The sequence below is a fragment of the Sinohyriopsis cumingii genome, chromosome 2, assembly GCF_028554795.1.
Source record: "Sinohyriopsis cumingii isolate HCF-2022 chromosome 2, ASM2855479v2, whole genome shotgun sequence".
In the NCBI taxonomy this organism is placed as follows: domain Eukaryota; kingdom Metazoa; phylum Mollusca; class Bivalvia; order Unionida; family Unionidae; genus Sinohyriopsis; species Sinohyriopsis cumingii.
Genome location: NC_142962.1, coordinates 40567318 through 40589160, shown reverse-complemented (window position 1 = coordinate 40589160; position 21843 = coordinate 40567318). Strand labels below are relative to the sequence as shown.

Sequence of the window (21843 nt, the reverse complement as noted above, 5' to 3'; positions counted from 1 at the left end):
GAAGAGTCCACATTTACAAGTGAAAGAGGCCCTGAAAATATATACAAGTGAGAGGAGTCCACATATACAAGTGAAAGGGGCCCTGTAAATATATACAAGTGAGAAGAGTCCACATATACAAGTGAAAGGGGCCCTGTAAATACATACAAGTGAGAAGAGTCCACATATACAAGTGAAAGGGTCCCTGTAAATATATACAAGTGAGAAGAGTCCACATATACAAATGAAAGGGGCCCTGTAAATACATACAAGTGAGAAGAGTCCACATATACAAGTGAAAGGGGCCCTGTAAATATATACAAGTGAGAAGAGTCCACATATACAAGTGAAAGGGGCCCTGTAAATACATACAAGTGAGAAGAGTCCACATATATAAGTGAAAGGGGCCCTGTAAATATATTAAATATATACAAGTGAGAAGAGTCCACATATACAAGTGAAAGGGGCCCTGTAAATACATACAAGTGAGAAGAGTCCACATATATAAGTGAAAGGGGCCCTGTAAATATATTAAATATATACAAGTGAGAAGAGTCCACATATAAAAGTGAAAGGGGCCCTGTAAATACATACAAGTGAGAAGAGTCCACATATACAAGTGAAAGGGGCCCTGTAAATTGTTGTTGTTGTTCTAGGGTTTAACGCCATTTTTCAGCACAACATAGGCTATACATGGCAGCCAGTATAACTGGTGGAGGAAGAACCCTGGAAAACCCAGGGAAGAACCACTGACCCACGAGAAGCTACTGGCAGGCTTTCCCACATGCCCACACTAGCCGAGCCTTGGACTCGAACCAACGCAGACAGAGGTGAGATGGCAGTGATCCGTAACGGTGAGCGCTTTAGACCACTTGGCCACTCGGGGCCCCGGGCCCTGTCAATATATACAATTGAGAAGAGTCCACATATACAAGTGAAAGAGGCCCTGTAAATATATACAAGTGAGAAGAGTCCACATATACAAGTGAAAGGGGCACTGAAAATATATACAAGTGAGAAGAGTCCACATATACAAGTGAAAGGGGCCCTGTAAATATATACCAGTGAGAAAGTCCCATACGCAGAGGAGCCACATTATCCGGACTCTGTTTATCTGGAAACCTCACTACCCTTATATATTTCAATAGGAATGGAATTCCTAAATGTTTGTTTGCTCTGTTAATTCAGAAATCAGCATTCTGGATCTGGAAACCAAAATCAGGGACTAAAATGTAAAATTACTATAAAACTTATTACAAATTATGCATAAAACATTAAATTTTAAGAGCAACATATAATTTCAACATGTTTATGACTCAAGAATATAGTATTTCATACAAACATGGAAAAAAAATGCACAAAAGGTTTCCAAATTACCTGGAACATAGGAAGTCTGTTTATTCTTATAGCTGAATGTTCACCCAACATTTCTATAAACCCATATTTAAGAACTATGCCAATGTCAGCTCAAAATAACAGGAGGTCAGAATTTTGCAAAAAGTGACTAAGGCCAGTATTAAAAAGAGTCCACATATACAAGTGAAAGAGGCCCTGTAAATTTATACAAGTGAGAAGAGTCCACATATACAAGTGAAAGGGGCACTGAAAATACATACAAGTGAGAAGAGTCCACATATACAAGTGAAAGGGGCCCTGTAAATATATACAAGTGAGAAGAGTCCACATATACAAGTGAAAGGGGCCCTGTAAATATATACAAGTGAGAAGAGTCCACATATACAAGTGAAAGGGGCCGTGTAAATATATACCAGTGAGAAAGTCCCATACACAGAGGAGCCACATTATCCGGACTCTGTTTATCTGGAAACCTCACTACCCTTATATATTTCAATAGGAATGGAATTCCTAAATGTTTGTTTGTTCTGTTAATTCAGAAATCAGCATTCTGGATCTGGAAACCAAAATCAGGGACTAAAATGTAAAATTACTATAAAACTTATTACAAATTATGCATAAAACATTAAATTTTAAGAGCAACATATAATTTCAACATGGGGCCCCGAGTGGCCGAGTGGTCTAAAGTGCTCTTCGTTACAGATCACTGCCATCTCACCTCTGTCTGCGGCGGTTCGAGTCTAAGATTCAGCCAATGTGGGCATGTGAGAAAGCTTGCCAGTAGCTTCTTGTGGGTCGGTGGTTCTTTCCAGGGTTTTCCGGGTTCTTCCTCCACCATTAATACTGGCCGCCATGTATAGCCTATCATGCTGAAAAATGGCGTTAAACCCCACAACAACAACAACATAATTTCAACATGTTTATGACTCAAGAATATAGTATTTCATACAAACATGGAAAAAAAATGCACAAAAGGTTTCCAAATTACCTGGAACATAGGAAGTCTGTTTATTCTTATAGCTGAATGTTCACCCAACATTTCTATAAACCCATATTTAAGAACTATGCCAATGTCAGCTCAAAATAACAGGAGGTCAGAATTTTGCAAAAAGTGACTAAGGCCAGTATTAAAAATGGTGGATGTTGCGTGTGTTTCATTGCTTCATGAGAATTTATCTGAAAAGATATCATGATATTTTTTTCTAAAATTTTTAAAAATTCATCCCCTGTTGCTATCATTAGGTAAGTAAACTTGTCACATTGTTAGGTCTGGAGATTTTTATTTTTGGGTCTGAAAAGGGTCTGGAAATGGTCTGAAATCTTTTTCTAAATTTGTGGCAGGAACCCTGTGGAATGGATGGTCATGTAAGCATTGGAGTTGAAAAGAAAGACTTCTTACAATGTCTAGTTAGTCCTAAAAGAAAATGGTCAATCTAACAACCAATATGGCCACCATGATATACATATTTAAAATCTGTTTATTGCTACTCCTCCTTAATGGAAAGTTATACTGGCATGGGGTTTTCACCAGAAACCTTCTTATAATGTGTAGTTGATCATAAATAAAAATGTTGCTGATCTGGCATCCAGTATGGCCACCAGAGCAGCCATCTTGACAATCTTGTTATCGCTGTTGAAAAGCCATGTCAGAAGACATCTTATGGTGTTTAGTTGGTCTAAAAACAAGTTCATCAATAATCAAAAAATAATCTGTCCAAAAATAAGAAAATTCGAGAAATCATATATAAAAATAGAGTCAGTCGGATAACACAGATTCATTTATGCAAATTTGAAGATGTGTCAGTTTATCATTCTCTGATTGGTCAAATTCTAGTGGCACATTAAAATTATAAATCGATCACCTAATTATGTGCATGGAAAATCTTAAAGGAACCTGCCATATTGTAACCAGCCATTGTATAAACAATGTCTCTTTTCGTTACTCACCAGACAGGGTGTTTATAATTAAATAGACACACTGAGATCAAATTGTCCACACTTTTGACATAACATATGGTTAATAAATTATGTGAGTCATTAAACCTCTTTGTTGTTTACCATTTGCATGTAACAATCACATTTTAGTGATGGCGGTACAAATAAAGTAGATTGAGTTGACTGAAAACCAATGTCAATTATAGGTTCATTAGCAGCCATAAAAGTTGTATGTGTATGTGTGTGTGTGTGTGATTTGGATTTTTTAATGTAGCTTTACCAGTTTTTCAGTCATATCGCAATGATGTCTGCAGTCTGGCAGTTTATAGTGATGTCTAGCACTGGTGCATCATGCCGCAGACATGTAGCATGATGTCCCATGCAGTCATATTATCCTGATGCCAGGTCAACCAGTCCTAACACTAACCTCTTAATGCTGAGTGCCAAGCGAGGCAGTTGCTACTGTATTACCATTTTAAAATGTCTTTTTTATGACTCAGCTGGGGTTTGAACTCAAAACCTCCTGCATCCAAGGCCGATGCTCTAACCACGTAGGCCACCTTTGTTGTTATGCCTTTGTTATTTAAATGACTAGCATTGTTTAACTGGTTTCGGCATGTTAGGTTGACAATTTATAATTGAGTGAATTTTCTCAGGTTGACTACACAAATCAAATAGTATAATCTACTAAATGTTGTAACACAGAAACATCATCACAAAGCCTTTGGAATACATTGTAATAAGGAATTGGGTTTGGGAAATTAAAGTCAAATATTCTAGCAGAAGAAATGTTCTATGCAAGAATGTAATGAACAATCATTAAAGTATATACAATTGAGAATGGCCCCATATGTATATACAAGTGAGTAAACTCCCTTATTTACACAAGCAAGAAGAAGGACCCCATGCAACATTTTTTATGCAATATATATTTCAACATTTATATATTTGCTCTTTGTTGCTTTTATGCTTTCACTGTATTGTATTCATTTTATAATCACAGCACTACATGTTTTTTCTGTGTATTTCTTATACACCCCTCACCAGGTGTGTGTAGGATGTTTTACATCATCGACTATAGCATCACACACTACCACTGGTTATATTCTCCTTTATTTCTAGCTTTCATTTATAAGTTTGGTTTCGTAATTCCGTAACCGGGCCTGGATTTCATCATTTCAAGTCTGGACTTTCACTTAAGAATAGAATCACAAAATCAGATTTCTTAGGTCTTGATTTAATTTTCCATACTAGTATGTTGATGAAATTGGGCTCATCAGACTGTTTTATTGACATTTACTGTATTTTCATGTGCATATCAGTTTCGTGATTTCAGGTAGAAAATCATAGTTTTGTAAGTACTTAAATTTGCTGATTATGAAAGAGGTCCTATTGTTTCCATAGAAGTGTATTATGGGTCCTTTTGTTTCCTCAGGAGTGGATATTTGGTCCTATTGTTTTCAGAGAAGTATATTAAGTGGTCCTATTCTTTGCATGATAGTGGATAAGGGGGCCTGTTGTTTCCAAAGAAGGATTGTTGTTCAATGGGTCTTGTAATTCACTGTTTATATTTGATAGTGACAGCAAAATCCATGACACTTGGTACACAACAATAAGAACTGAAGGCAAATTATATTCCATTTAAGTCTGACCTAAAGTTGACCAGTCTTGATTTAACTTTAAGATCTTTGCCAATTAATTTGGGCCAGGTATTTTATTGACTGTATATAATTGCTTATAAGTCTAGTCAGACTGCATGCAACAAAGATAATGATCTGCTGTACCATAATGTACCTGCAGATCAGTATCTATGTTGTTTGTTCTGCTGATTACTACTAACATACTGTACAGACCCAGATATGCTGGTGCATTATGCAATGGCAGATCTGGGTCTTTGCAGTTTCCAGTTGGACTTAACTCATAAGTGAGTATATATGGTAATCAGGCCTATTTCATCAGACATTGACTGTGAATTAATTCTGTTTTTAGCTTATCAGTTTTCATGGTTTTGGGAAAAAATGATGATTGTGTAACTACTTACATTTGTCAGTTGGGGAAGATGCTCTTCTGTTTCCACATGAATTTATAAAATGTCCTTTTGTTTCCACATGAATTTATAAAAGGTCCTATTGTTTCCACAGGAATTTATAAAAGGTCCTATTGTTTCCACAGGAATTTATAAAAGGTCATATTGTTTACACAGGAGTGGATACACAGTCCTGTTGTTTCCAGTTGATAAGGGGTCCTGTTTGATTCCAGAGAAGTTGATTAGGGGACCTGTTTGTTTCCACAGAAGTTGATAAGGGGTCCTATTTATTTCCACAGAAGTTGATTAGGGGTCCTATTTTGTTTCCACAGAAGTTCATTGAGGTCTTATTTATTTCTACAGGAGTTTATAAGAGGTCCTATTTGTTTCCACAGAAGGGTTTTTGTTATTGGGGTCTTTTCATGGTAATACCTTGTAGTAACAATAAAATACTTAGTACAGCACAAAAATAGTGAATGCACAGTATATTATAATATTGCACTACCTGTCCTTGAATAACTATTGGCTTAGATGCATTCTAATACAGGCATTAGAAATTATACATGTCTGTCAATCCAACCCATTGCCTAATTTTGAATTATTAGCATTTAGAACTACTTCATACTATTAGTAATTTCAGTTCAAAATGTTTATGTATTAGATAATTGTAATCTGATAGAATACATCAATAATGTCCACCTCACTATCGATAATATTAACCAGATCTACCCGTACATATTGCTCTAGAAGATTCTGTCATAAACCTTTACTATGCATTCAGAGTAAGGAATGTAACTCATAAACCTTTACTATGCATTCTGAGTAAGAAATGTAACTCATATGTCTTTAATATGCATTCCAAGTAAGAAGTGTAACTCATAAACCTTTACTATGCATTCTGAGTAAGAAATGTAACTCATAAACCTTTATTATGCATTCCGAGTAAGAAATGTAACTCATATGTCTTTAATATGCATTGCGAGTAAGAAATGTAACTCATAAACCTTTACTATGCATTCTGAGTAAGAAATGTAACTCATAAACCTTTACTATGCATTCCAAGTAAGAAGTGTAACTCATAAACCTTTACTATGCATTCTGAGTAAGAAATGTAACTCATAAACCTTTAATATGCATTCCAAGTAAGAAGTGTAACTCATAAACCTTTACTATGCATTCTGAGTAAGAAATATAACTCCTGGCTTATCTTACTCAAAATTGATAAATCCAGTCTGTTGATTGGTTTAAATATTTTTCTGTCAGATTTGGAATCAATTAAAATTCTATGACAGAGAAGCCTGATTCACTCATTTCTATGCATATATCATGTAATTTACCTGCATGAGAAGCCATGTGGAAATAATGGAATCTTCTGTATGTGCTGGTCAGAGATTTCTCAGTCTCACACCACTGCATTTAAGAATACATCAAGAACACCTAAAATTGTGCCATTTTTGCATCTTTAATTTCAGATTTTTCCAAGTGAGCATGACCTGAACTCCAGGGCAAACTTGCTTGCTACCCTCACCTCTATTACTGCCTGTCTTCATAAACAGTCATCTGTGCCATCTGTGCTAAAAAATTGAGAATACCTTGAGTTAACATATATCGTTAGAAAGGTTACATAGGTCTCTCTAGTACCTAGAAGTAATTGTTGCTGTAGAATAAAGCCATAAAATATTCTCACTTGCTAAATTTTGATTTTTCAGTAATTGCCTGTTCACCACAATGTAGATTCTTCCATGTACTAAAAGAAGTTCCTTATTAATTTAATCATTATAATTTTTGTCCAGAGTCAAATTTTCATTTTCAAGCACTTGTTCTTTGAAAAATTAGTTGAGGATTTTAAAATATTAAGACAGTCAGACACTAAATTATAATACAATGACAACACTGAGGAAGGTTTACCATCCAAAAACACCTTGTTATATTGCAGGAGGGTTACTAAAATCAGAAAAATATTATTGAATTTTAGCATTTGGTGCAGTATTCAAAGTGGAAAGTTTATATAAATTTACACCTTCACTAGTTAGTCTTCAATGAGATTCAAATATGGCTGACTGCACCTTTCTTTCATCAAACCTTTGTTGTGCTTTCTATACAGTATAGTAATTTATATATGTGTTCAAAATAAGAATTTATGATACAAAATAATTGGGTAAAAGTATATGTTGATGCATAAATGATACAAGTTATACCTAGAAATATCAGTAGTGTAACTCGGAATGGGAACTTTTTCATGGCTAACTACTTTAAGTCATCTAGGTACAAGACCTCAGTTTTCATTGATCCATGTACAAGTCCTCACACTATTCATTGATCCAGCACAAGTCCTCACCATATTCAATGGATTAGGTACAAGACCTTACAATATTCATTGACCCAGGTACAAGTCCTCACAATATGCATTGATCCAGTACAAGTCTGCACCATATTCATTGATTCAAGTACAAGTCCTCACAGTATTCATTGATCCAGAATAAATTTGATTATAAATGGACAGGAGTAGCAAACAAACATGACTACTCAAATTCCCTCCCCAGAACATATCAAAAGTACCTCTCAAATTACTTACCCAGAACCATAACAGTCAACCCTCACATCAGGAGAAAAAACTTCAAATTTTTGTTGTCCTTCCACACCTACCTCCCAATTTCATAATATCTCCCAATTTTTGCAGAGAACTACTGAATACTACATTATGTCTGTTGATTTTCATTTCTCCTTAAAAATCCAACATAAATAGATATATCTTATGCAACCGACAGAAGCCATTTTCTATTTTATTACCCACAAATATTGATGTGATGAAATAATTATCACACTACAAAGAATTTTTTCTTCAGTAAATAGAATGTTAAGTTTAAACATCATGCATGTCAATTTATTTTTTTAAACCCTACAACAATACTAAAAACAGAAAATAAACCACAAAAAAAACCACAGCAATAAAGTTGTCAGCAATTAGTTTCAATCCCAAGAATGATCACTGTGAATGCTGTAGCATCTCCATTCCCACCAAAGAAACTTACACAAGATAACACATTACTGTACCATGTATACAGACCTTAATTACTATAATTAAATTAAAGAAGTAATGATGAAATATACCATGCAAATTATGTGCCCTCAAAAAACTAATTCAGAATAAATATGTTATTTAGTAAACAATGTTAATGCCTTTTGAGTTGAGAATAAGAAGATAAGGTGGGATATAAAATGTGGGGGAAGTAATCGCCACATGTACAGTAGCTTGAGACTGCATATTAACAACAAAATAGGACATCGTTTATTTGCCAATCAATTGCTGGTGCTTGCATAACACACACTGTAAAACATGGTTTCTCTGATCTATGTCAGAGGGCCAGTACTTTTAACAAGATAATTGCAGTAAGGATTAACTGTTGATTAATCACACTGGCTTTCTTGCTTGTTTACTGAAGACTAATTTTTAACTATTGCACAGTTTGGCCACAGCTGACCAGAATATGAAAAGAGGGCATGTACTGGGGGAAAACAAGGTGTGTCACAGGGAAAAAAGGCATGTCCTTTGAGAATTCTACACGTATTGGACCTCGAAGATCGGTCAATATTTAGTGAAAATGAGGCTTAAAAAATACCACAAAAAAACCTCCTGATTTAGGTCCCAACCTCCCTATTTTTTTTATTCAGTTTCCCTACTTCACTTTTGAAAAGTTGACAGGTATGCAGAACATAAAAATCCCTGCCCAAATCATATCAAATCAACAATCATTGGTAAATATTCTGTTGTTTAATCTTGCATGCTGATCACATGATTCTAACATTTCTATGAGTAGTAGGAATATTACAGTATTCCTTCATGGTAAAGCTGTTGATGGAAACATGGGGTACACCACTTTATAGCAAGGTTTCCATGTAATAAAGTACAGTATTTCCTCATGGTAAACCTGTTGATGAAAACATGGAGTACACCACTTTATTGCAAGACTTCCATGTAATGAAGTACAGTATTTCCTCATGGTAAAGCTGTTGATGGAAACATGGGGTACACCACTTTATAGCAAGACTTCCATGTAATAAAGTACAGTATTTCCTCATGGTAAACCTGTTGATGAAAACATGGATTACACCACTTTATAGCAAGACTTCCATGTAATGAAGAACAGTATTTCCTCATGGTATAGCTGTTGATGGAAACATGGAGTACACCACTTTATTGCAAGACTTCCATGTAATGAAGTACAGTATTTCCTTCATGGTAAAGCTGTTGATGGAAACATGCAGCACACCACTTTATAGCAAGACTTCCATGAAATGAAGTACAGTATTTCCTCATGGTAAAGTTGGAAACATGGAGTACACCACTTTATAGCAAGACTTCCATGTAATAAAGTACAATATTTCCTCATGGTAAAGCTGTTGATGAGAACATGAAGTACACAACTTTATAGTGAGACTTCCATATAATAGAAGTACATGATGCATATAATTTTTCTAACATTTAAAATAGAATTCATGACCATATCCACCATATAACAGGATCTGTGCTATAATGAAGGGCCTTAATAGTGAGGGAGTTTCCTAACTTCAACTTGCCAGTGAGTTTTGGAAGTCTTGAAAATGTGTTAAAATATTTTTTATTTCCTGATTGAATTTTACAGCTGTATCAACCTGTGAAGGATGATTTTACCTTCAATGATGTGGTGAAATACATTGAGTCACTTCCAAACTACGATTCTCCTGAGCTGTTTGGTATGACAGAAAATGCAGAGAAAGCTTGTCGAGAGGCACAAGCCAGTTATTTGATTGAAACTATAATCAGCGTCCAGCCCAGACTGTCCATGGGAATGATGGGGTAATTTATGCTTGATCTTACTTATCACCTAGTGTCATTGGTAAGGCATGTAATAAAAGTTGTATAGTATTGTTGATATTACATGTGTGTTACATCACATTATATCACCCAGAGCAAAAAACGTGTCTAAAAATTACTTAAATAATACCATTGAAAAGTTTTGATTTTTTTATGAAATAAGTGTACTTTGTCACATTATATATAAAATACTTCATGTTGTGCTTATTTTGTTGGAAATATTTGCAGTACAGACATTAATTTCTTTCCCACAGGAATGTCCCAATAAACCTTGGATTATTGTCCCCTGCTGAGTTTAATATACAATTGTTCTCCTTATGAGGCAACTTCTGCATTGAAAAGCTAACCTTAGTAATGGGGTGGCCTCTTTGGAGAAAAACAAAACAATAATTAAAATAAGCGTGGGACCACTTTATAAAACAATTCATAAACCATCTATATGTCATTCATATTTGTCTAAACTTTGTTCCTGACTATAGGTTCAATATCAAGATAAGACTTTTAGACCATAACAGCTTATGGGAATGGTCTGCTTTCTGTCATCTGCCCATCATCTGATGTCCATCATGTGACATCCATCCATCCATCCATCCATTACCACAAGTTTATCATTGCTACTCCTCTCAAACTACCTGGTGGATTACCGTGAAATTTTACTTACACATTCATCCCATGGTCATGTTGGTTTGTAATGAGAATGATGCTGTTACTACATCCAGCATGGCTGCCATAGTGACCATCTTGAATAATCTTGTTATTGATACTCATATCAGCATGGCATTTTCATTAAAAGCCTTTTTATGATGTCTAGTTTGTCAGAAACAAAAAAGAAAGGTGCCAGTTTGATCCAGTATTGTCACCATGACAGCTGTCTTGAAATCTTGTTATCACTTCTGATTGGATGGTGATATCTGCATGATGTTTTCAGAAAGACTTCTTATGATGTCTGGGTAGTTTTAAATGAAAATGGTGTATTATCTGGGATCCACTATGGCCAATACAGTGACCAACTTGAAAATCGTGTTATTGCAACTCCTCTGATGTGGATGGTAATATTAATATGGGGTTTCACTAAAAGATTTCTTATGATGTCTACTTAGTTGTAAATAAAGTTGGTGCTGATCTGAAGTCCAGTATGGCTGCCACAGCAGCCATCTTGAGCATCTTATTGCAACTCCTAAACAAAAATTGATATTGATGTGGGGTTTTCATATGTTCTAATATGGCTGTCACAGTGGCCACTTGAAATCTTTTTATCAGGACTTCTAAATGAATGGTCATATCATTGTTTGGCTTCCACTAAAAGACTTTTTATAATGTTTTGTTGATCTTAAAATAAAATGTTGCTGATCTGATGTCAATCTCAAATGTTTAGTTTTAGCTATTCCTCCCTCAGAATGGATGGTTATCGTGACATGGGGTTTTGACCAAAAAACTTCTAATGGTGACTACTCTGTCCTAAGTGGAATTCATGCCAATCTGAAAATTATAATGTCCTTCACATCAGCTAATTTTGAAAAATTTGTTATTGCTGAAAAATATCTGAGATGATTTAAATACTCATCAATTAAAAGGAAGAAATGGTATTGTCTTAAATTTCTGCAAATCCTTTTCACCCAATAAAGTGTCAGTCTCTTCAAGGGACTCTTGTTCCTTATTCCATACTAATACATATGACTGTTTACATTTTTACACAGAGCCATGGAAGATCAGCTGGTAGAGCATTGGACATGTAATCCAAATTGTGTCAAGGTTCAATACCTACCCAGTTCCTTTGGGAAAGGCTCTTAGCTCCCATTTCCTTGGCACGATACAGCCAGTAATGTGTTTAAAATGATGATAAAGCTAACAAAGACTAAAAACTTGGCTCATAGGAGATCTTATAATCTGTCTTAGAATATTGATATCATCTGTCTTAGGATGATGTTATGATCTGTCTTAGAATATTGATATCATCTGTCTTAGGATGATGTTATGATCTGTCTTAGAATATTGATATCATCTGTCTTAGGATGATGTTATGATCTGTCTTAGAATATTTATATCATCTGTCTTAGGATGATGTTATAATCTGTCTTAGAATATTGATATCATCTGTAATATGATGATGTTATGATCTGTCTTAGAATATTGATATCATCTGTCATAGGATGATGTTATGATCTGTCTTAGAATATTGATATCATCTGTCATAGGATGATGTTATGATCTGTCTTAGAATATTGATATCATCTGTCTTAAGATGATGTTATGATCTGTCTTAGAATATTGATATCATCTGTCTTAGGATGATGTTATGATCTGTCTTAGAATATTGATATCATCTGTTTTAGGATGATGTTATGGTCTGTTTAACTGCAGCAGATTTCAGCCTGGGCTTATTGAATTCATATAGATCACAAATTTGTTTATAGATGATAATAAATGAATGATTTATTTAAACAATTTGTTTCTATTTGTGATCTGCAGATCGGAGAAGAGCAGTGATGATATTGTAGCGGACATAGCAACAGACATTCTGAACAAGCTTCCAGACACAGTGGAGGAAATGACCCAACCAGTTGATACCCCTCGTAACTGGCAGACACAAATGCCTCCACTGTCACTTAAATCTATCCTCATGAGGGACCTCCCTCAGATAAAGGACAAGGAGAAAGAAAGATGTGAGTATCAAGTTTTGTTTATATAACATGTGACCAGGTACATACTGTAAAGAACTGAGATCTTCTAATGCATGGTGTTTTTTTATAACATGTGACCAGGTACAAGTTATATAGAACTAAAATCTTCTAATGCATGGTGAATTGGCTGATGGATGTCTACACTGTTTGTTCTATATGTAATATTACTAATCTGGCAGCATATTTGTGATGGCAGATCTGGGTCTATGCTTCTTTAGTTGGCTACACTTGGTTACACTTTACAAACAGTAGCAGGATTTGTAAGGTACAAAACAAAAAAACTTGAATAGTTATGCAGTAAGGTTTCTTTCTGTACTAAAACTTGTTCAAGTTAACATTGTTATAAGTTGTCTGCAGGTGTGCAATGAATTTCATTCAATGACCTTGACTTTGAATCTGAAGATCATTAAAATTAATTTTCTCTGAAAGCGTCAGGATAACTAATCTGTTATGTTTGACTGAATTTATTGTGTGGAAAAAAAGCCAAGTTATTGAACAAGCACCGTTTAAGGTATTCTTTAGAAATATCTACAAACTGGGTTTGATGAAAATTTATTCATACATGTTTGTGCTACCATGCTCACTAGAGAGTTTAAATGCAAAGTCTGGTCATAATTCATTTGTATATGTACACTGCAAGGTCAGTTAGATCTGGTTTTCAAATCCTTCATAAAAGTGGTATTATTAGTGGTCAGATCTGAAATACTTTAATTCAAAACCAATTGCATGTTGCAAGAAGTGTTTTAGAATATGAAAAATACCCATATTAATTCAACCATTTGTACATGAGGAGCAGTGATCATGTGATTTTCAGGATGACCGTTATGGTGCCATATTGGAGGTCAGATGAGCATTATTTTCATTCCGACACTGTTACATATTTTTATAGTGAAAGCCCCATGTTAATCCAACTATCTGCTCATGGGAAGTAGCCTTATATTAGATATTCAGGATGGCTGTCAAGCCAGCCATTGTGGTTGTTGAATCAGCATCATTTTATTGTAAAAATATATATATATTGCAAGAAAGAGCATTTTTTAAAATTTATTTTAGTTTTACAACAAGCATGTCACTGTGGCCATCCATTCAGGAGAAATAATTGTAAGAAAATTTTTCACACTCTGGGAGGTCACATCAGCATCATTTTCATTTAGGGCCAGCTACATCTTGTGAGAAATGTTTTATTGAAAAGTCAATACAGCCATACATTCATATGGATTAGTGACAATTTTCAAGATGGTAACTCTAGCCATCATTTTGGAGGTCTCATCAGCATGATTTAGTACCAACTAAAACTGTAAGGCTTTTTGTGGAAAGACCATAATCTCAGTGATGACATGTTCAGGAAAAGTAGCTATAACAAAATTTCAAGGTGGTCACCATGGTTACAACTTTGTTGTAGAGCTGATGGATACAATTGTTATTTTAGGACCAGCTAAATATTTAAGAAGACACAATCTCACTATGACCATCTGTTTAGGAGAAGTAGCAATAACAAGATGGCTTCCATTGTGACTACATCAGTGGTCTGATCAGTGCAATTTTCATTTAGGATAAACATCATATTATGAGAAGTCTTTAAGTGAAAACTCCATGTAAGTATGACCATCCATTAAGGAGGTGTACCAATAACAGAATTTCAAAGATGGCACTGTGGTGGACTTATTCGATGTCTGTTTGTGCACCAGCTTTAGTTCAGGCCATCTTGACATTACAAAAGTCTTTCAGTGATAACACTATGTCAGTATGAGAATCTGTTATGGATGAGTGGCTATATTGTCTATGTCCATGGTACTCTTAATGGGGCTGCTGCACTTCAGCATGGATGTTGATCTAGACAATTCAAAGGTCATACTGGGGAAAAAAACTAATTTTATTAATGAATTAATTTTGTTCACAATCAAAATCCCATAGACTGGATCAAGAAGATTGACATTTAGCTCTAAATTAAGCTGTTAGACAGGCAGGTATAAAGCTGAGGTTAGTCCTGAGTAACATCAGTGACCACCATGGCTTGTATAGATAGATGAACACTATGGTGTGAAGACACATGTGCATGAGCTCTGTATACATTTAAAGGGGGTTGTTGCAAAATGAATTTGAAATTTTGTTGACTTTGTCATTTTTTAATAAAGTTTAATAGGTTAAGAAAGATTAAATTGTATGTTTCAGTGGCAGTTGATTAAATGTTTTTACCAATTGTAAATACAATACTGTAATCTGGATATTACTGTCAGTTAAAATTAATTACAATATATACTTTTGTCATGCTCATTTGAAGTCATATGGTCCAAACCTACATGGTGTTTTTGCACGTAATTCATGACCACACACGATTTTGGCATGCTGTATCCCAAATTTCCTGCCAGGAATCAAGAAATTTGGTTATTGAATGCACGTTGATAATATTCCATTGTTGCTTTAAAAAAAGGTCTCTTTGACCTGTATTTAATGATTCATTGACTTTGTCAAAAGTAGTTGTTGTGTGAATATAAATGACAACTCATAATTGTTGTTGCAGGCAGTAGTTGTTGTGTGTATATAAAAGACTACTTAATTGTTACTGCAGGCAGTAGTTGTTGTGTGCATATAAAAGACTACTTAATTGTTACTGCAGGCAGTAGTTGTGTGTATATAAAAGACTACTTAATTGTTCCTGCAGGCAGTAGTTGTGTGTATATAAAAGACTACTTAATTGTTACTGCAGGCAGTAGTTGTGGTGTGTATATAAAAGACTACTTAATTGTTACTGCAGGCAGTAGTTATGTGCATGTAAAGGACTACTTAATTGTTACTGCAGGCAGTAGTTGTTATGTGCATATCAAGGGAATGTATTTCAATATCCTACATGTTAACAAATTCAAAAGCACACTTACATGTAACTGTCTTAGCAATATCTTATCATACAACCTTGAGAACAGGTTGCTGTATCATATAGCCTTGAGATTAGCTTGCTGTATATTATCACACAGCCTTGAGATTAGCTTGCTATATAATATAAGAATAGCTTGCTGTATATTATCAAAATGTCTTGAGAATATCTGGCTGTATATTATCACACAGTCTTGAGAATAGCTTGCTGTATATTATCATTTGGTCTTGAGAATAGCTTGCTGTATATTATCATTTGGTCTTGAGAATAGCTTGCTGTATATTATCATTTGGTCTTGAGAATAGCTTGCTGTATATTATCATTTGGTCTTGAGAATAGCTTGCTGTATATTATCACACAGTCTTGTGAATAGCTTGCTGTATATTATCATACAGCCTTGAGAATAGCTTGGTGTATATTATCATACAGCCTTGAGAATAGGTTGCTGTATATTATCACACAGTCTTGTGAATAGCTTGCTGTATATTATCATACAGCCTTGAGAATAGCTTGCTGTATATTATCATGCAGCCTTGAGAATAGTTTGCTGTATATTATCACACAGTCTTGTGAATAGCTTGTTGTATATTATCATACAGCCTTGAGAATTGCTTGCTGTATATTATACAGCCTTGAGAATAGGTTGCTGTATATTATCACACATTCTTGTGAATAGCTTGATGTATATTATCATACAACCTTGAGAATAGGTTGCTGTATATTATCACACAGCCTTGAGAATAGCTTGCTGTATATTATCATACAGTCTTGTGAATAGCTTGCTGTATATTATCATACAGCCTTGATAATAGCTTGCTGTATATTATCATACAGCCTTGATAATAGCTTGCTGTATATTATCACAGTCTTGTGAATAGCTTGCTGTATATTATCACACAGTCTTGCGAATAGCTTGTTATATATTATCATACAGCCTTGAGAATAGGTTGCTGTATATTATCACACAGCCTTGAGAATAGCTTGCTGTATATTATCATACAGTCTTGTGAATAGCTTGCTGTATATTATCACACAGCCTTGAGAATAGCTTGCTGTATATTATCATTCAGTCTTGAGAATAGCTTGCTGTATATTATCATACAGTCTTGTGAATAGCTTGCTGTATATTATCACACAGCCTTGAGAATAGCTTGCTGTATATTATCACACAGCCTTGATAATAGCTTGCTGTATATTATCATACAGCCTTGAGAATAGCTTGCTGTATATTATCATGCAGCCATGAGAATAGCTTGCTGTATATTATCACACAGTCTTGTGAATAGCTTGCTGTATATTATCATACAGCCTTGAGAATTGCTTACTGTATATTATACAGCCTTGGGAATAGGTTGCTGTATATTATCACACATTCTTGTGAATAGCTTGCTGTATATTATCATACAGCCTTGAGAATAGGTTGCTGTATATTATCACACAGCCTTGAGAATAGCTTGCTGTATATTATCATACAGTCTTGTGAATAGCTTGCTGTATATTATCATACAGCCTTGATAATAGCTTGCTGTATATTATCATACAGCCCTGATAATAGCTTGCTGTATATTATCACACAGTCTTGCGCATAGCTTGCTGTATATTATCAAACAGCCTTGAGAATAGCTTGCTGTATATTATCACACAGTCTTGTGAATAGCTTGCTGTATATTATCACACAGTCTTGCGAATAGCTTGTTATATATTATCATACAGCCTTGAGAATAGGTTGCTGTTTATTATCACACAGCCTTGAGAATAGCTTGCTGTATATTATCATACAGTCTTGTGAATAGGTTGCTGTATATTATCACACAGCCTTGAGAATAGCTTGCTGTATATTATCGTACAGCCTTGAGAATAGCTTGCTGTATATTATCACACAGTCTTGTGAATAGCTTGCTGTATATTATCACACAGTCTTGCGAATAGCTTGCTATATATCATCATACAGCCTTGAGAATAGTTTGCTTTAGCATAATATAATTTTATTTTCATTGATACAGCACCAGCAAAAAAAGGTATGATTGAGTTATTGAGAACTTGTTTCTTTAATTGCAGTTGTAATTTTTTCTTCATTGGCAATAATAAATGGGTCACCTTAGCATGCTCTTTTGGCTCAACATGAAAATACCATGCTACTTTCTTATTGAGAATTTGTTTGCATGTTCTTTATTCCTTTCAGTGTTTGATTTGATTTTGTTCCTTAAGAGTTATTAAAATTCCTTGTCTGGCAGTTTGTGTTATTTAAAATACCTTTAACAAAAATGAAGAAAAAAACCTTTGGAATTTTATGTGATTTGATTATAAAATCTCAAATCCAATCAAATCGATTTTTAAACAAATTATTTTATGCACTCTTTTTAGGTACTATTAACAAAACCATTTAAAATTTACTTGTCTCTGTCTGTCTATAGTAATGATTTTATTGGAGCCCTGCATCAAGATGTGGGGACCATGCAGTAATTGTAGACATCATTCTTTCCAACCATTTATATGTGACAATGATTTTATTGGAGCCCTGCACTGAGATGTGGGGACCATGCAGTAATTGTAGATATCATTTCTCCCATTCATTTATCTGTGACAATGATTTTATTGGAGCCCTGCACTGAGATGTGGGGACCATGCATTAATTGTAGATATAATTTTTTCCATCCATTGAGCTGTGACAATGATTGTTTTGCAACCTTGCATCACAATGTGGGGACTTTATAGTAATCATCATAATTACTCTTTCAGATGTTCATCTGTCTATGAGGGCCCTATAGTAATTGTACTAATCACACTCTCTGTCCATACATCAGTATCAGTGATTTTATTAGAGCCCTGCATCAAGATGTGAGGGCCCTATAGTAATTGTACTAATCACACATTCCATCCATACATCAGTGGCAGTGATTTTATTAGAGCCCTGCATCAAGATGTGAGGGCCCTATAGTAATTGTTCTAATCACACTTTCTGTCCATACATCAGTGGCAGTGATTTTATTAGAGCCCTGCATCGAGATGTGAGGGCCCTATGGTAATTGTACTAATCACACATTCCATCCATACATCAGTGGCAGTGATTTTATTAGAGCCCTGCATCGAGATGTGAGTGCCCTATAGTAATTGAAGTAATCACACTTTCCATCCGTACATCAGTGGCAGTGATTTTATTAGAGCCCTGCATCAAGATGTGAGGGCCCTATAGTAATTGTTCTAATCACACTTTCTGTCCATACATCAGTGGCAGTGATTTTATTAGAGCCCTGCATCGAGATGTGAGGGCCCAATAGTAATTGTACTAAACACACATTCCATCCATACATCAGTGGCAGTGATTTTATTAGAGCCCTGCATCGAGATGTGAGTGCCCTATAGTAATTGAAGTAATCACACTTTCCATCCGTACATCAGTGGCAGTGATTTTATTAGAGCCCTGCATCAAGATGTGAGGGCCCTATAGTAATTGTTCTAATCACACTTTCTGTCCATACATCAGTGGCAGTGATTTTATTAGAGCCCTGCATCGAGATGTGAGGGCCCTATAGTAATTGTACTAAACACACATTCCATCCATACATCAGTGGCAGTGATTTTATTAGAGCCCTGCATCGAGATGTGAGTGCCCTATAGTAATTGAAGTAATCACACTTTCCATCCATACATCAGTGGCAGTGATTTTATTAGAGCCCTGCATTGAGATGTGAGGGCCCTATAGTAATTGTACTAATCAAACTTTCCGTCCATACATCAGTGGCAGTAATTTTATTAAAGCCCTGCATCAAGATGTTGGGGCTCATAAGTAATAATAGTTATGACTCTTTTCATCTGTCTGTGGCATTGATTTGATTAGAGCCCAAGTATTGAGATGTGGGGACCATATGGCAATTACAGTAGTTACTCTTTTCATCTGTCCATCTGTCTACTTTGATTTTATTAGAGCCCTGCATTGAGATGTGGAGACCTATAGTAAATTTTGGTCGTCATTCTTTCCATCTGTCTGCATTGGTTATTTAAGTTATTAGAGCCCTGCATTTATATGTTTGGATGATAGATTAATTTTTGGTAGTCACTCTTTCCATCTGACCATCTCTCTGCATTTGGTGATTTTATTAGAACCCTGCATTGAGATATGGAGCCTCATTGTAAATGAAGTAATCACTTTTTTCACATTTCCATCTGTCTTTGGTAAGGATAAGAACCCTCCATCAAGATGTGGGAGTTCTATAGTAACTTTGGTAGTCACCCATTTCATCCACCCACTTGTCAATGGCAATAATTTTATTAGAGCCCTGCATCAGGATGTTTGTGCCCAGTACTAAAAATAGTAGCCACTCTTTTTATCTGTCTGTCTGTAACAATGATTTTATTAGAGCCCTGCATCAGGATGTTGGTGCCCAGTACTAAAAATAGTAGCCACTCTTTTTATCTGTCTGTCTGTAACAATGATTTTATTAGAGCCCTGCATCAGGATGTTGGTGCCCAGTACTAAAAATAGTAGCCACTCTTTTTATCTGTCTGTCTGTAACAATGATTTTATTAGAGCCCTGCATCAGGATGTTGGTGCCCAGTACTAAAAATAGTAGCCACTCTTTTTATCTGTCTGTCTGTAACAATGATTTTATTAGAGCCCTGCATCAGGATGTTGGTGCCCAGTACTAAAAATAGTAGCCACTCTTTTTATCTGTCTGTCTGTAACAATGATTTTATTAGAGCCCTGCATCAGGATGTTGGTGCCCAGTACTAAAAATAGTAGCCACTCTTTTTATCTGTCTGTCTGTAACAATGATTTTATTAGAGCCCTGCATCAGGATGTTGGTGCCCAGTACTAAAAATAGTAGCCACTCCTTTTATCTGTCTGTCTGTAACAATGATTTTATTAGAGCCCCGCATCAGGATGTTGGTGCCCAATACTGAAAATAGTAGCCACTCTTTTTATCTGTCTGTCTGTAACAATGATTTTATTAGAGCCCTGCATCAGGATGTTGGTGCCCAGTACTAAAAATAGTAGCCACTCCTTTTATCTGTCTGTCTGTAACAATGATTTTATTAGAGCCCCGCATCAGGATGTTGGTGCCCAATACTGAAAATAGTAGCCACTCTTTTCATCTGTCTGTCTGTAACAATTATTTTATTAGAGCCCTGCATCAGGATGTTGGTGCCCAATACTAAAAATAGTAGTAACTCTTTTCATCTGTCTGTCTGTAACAATGATTTTATTAGAGTCCTGCATCAGGATGTTGGTGCCCATTACTAATTCTAGTAGTAACTCTTTTCATCTGTCTGTCTGTAACAATGATTTTATTAGAGCCCTGTTTCAGGATGTGGAGGCGCTGTAGTAATTCTTTTAATCACTTTTTCATTCATCTGCTTTTAAAAAAAAAAACAATACTCTGTAACACATGCATTGTGTGTGTGTGTGATTTTAATTTTGAACATAGCTTTGGAACATTTTAAGTCATATCACTGTGATGTATGCAGTGTGGCAGTTTATAGTGATTTCTAGCTCTGAGACATCATGCTGCATACATGTAGCATCATGTCCCACCCTGTCACATTATCCTGACACCAGGCCAACCAGTCCTAATACTAACCTCTCAATGCTGAGCTAGTGAGACAGCTGTTAGTACAATTTTTATGAGTCTTTGGCATGACTTGGGCAAGTTAGAACCCATGACCTCCCACATCCGGTGCAGATGCTCTAACCACTTAGGCCATGGGAGCAGTCAGCATAATTGGATAACATGATTGTATGTAGATGTGTTGAAACTGTTTTTGATTTTGTACAGAGCAAACCCACTGTAGTTTTAGTGAAAACCAAAGAGGGGAGGGCCATAGTTCTATGTCTGTACAAATAACTTTTGTTTCTTCATATTTAGTGATGCATTCAGCTGTGGATACTGTGTTGGGTAACTCTGCACTAATCACAGTGCTCCGTCAGGAGATTGATAGATTTAACAATCTGCTACACCTAATCAAGCCATCTCTACGCTCACTGATCCTGGCCATCAAAGGAGAGGTAATCATGTCAGAGACACTGGAGGAAGCCTACAATGCCCTACTGGAACAGAAGGTCCCACAGAGATGGAAGGTACCTAAGTTATGACCTGTGAATATCTACAGCATTTAAAACTTTGAAGATGTTTTTCTGTCC

At 35.5% G+C, this 21843-nt stretch overlaps 1 protein-coding gene across 1 annotated transcript in view; it reads left to right on the top strand.

The window, feature by feature from the left end:
- LOC149804702 (dynein axonemal heavy chain 6-like) overlaps window positions 1-21843 on the top strand; it is a 393112-nt gene that overhangs the window by 357841 nt on the left and 13428 nt on the right. Inside the window, exons 79-81 of the mRNA XM_089933221.1 lie at window positions 9940-10133; window positions 12621-12814; window positions 21569-21780. Coding sequence (XP_089789347.1) covers window positions 9940-10133; window positions 12621-12814; window positions 21569-21780 — 600 coding nt within the window. The remainder of the gene's footprint in view (window positions 1-9939; window positions 10134-12620; window positions 12815-21568; window positions 21781-21843) is intronic.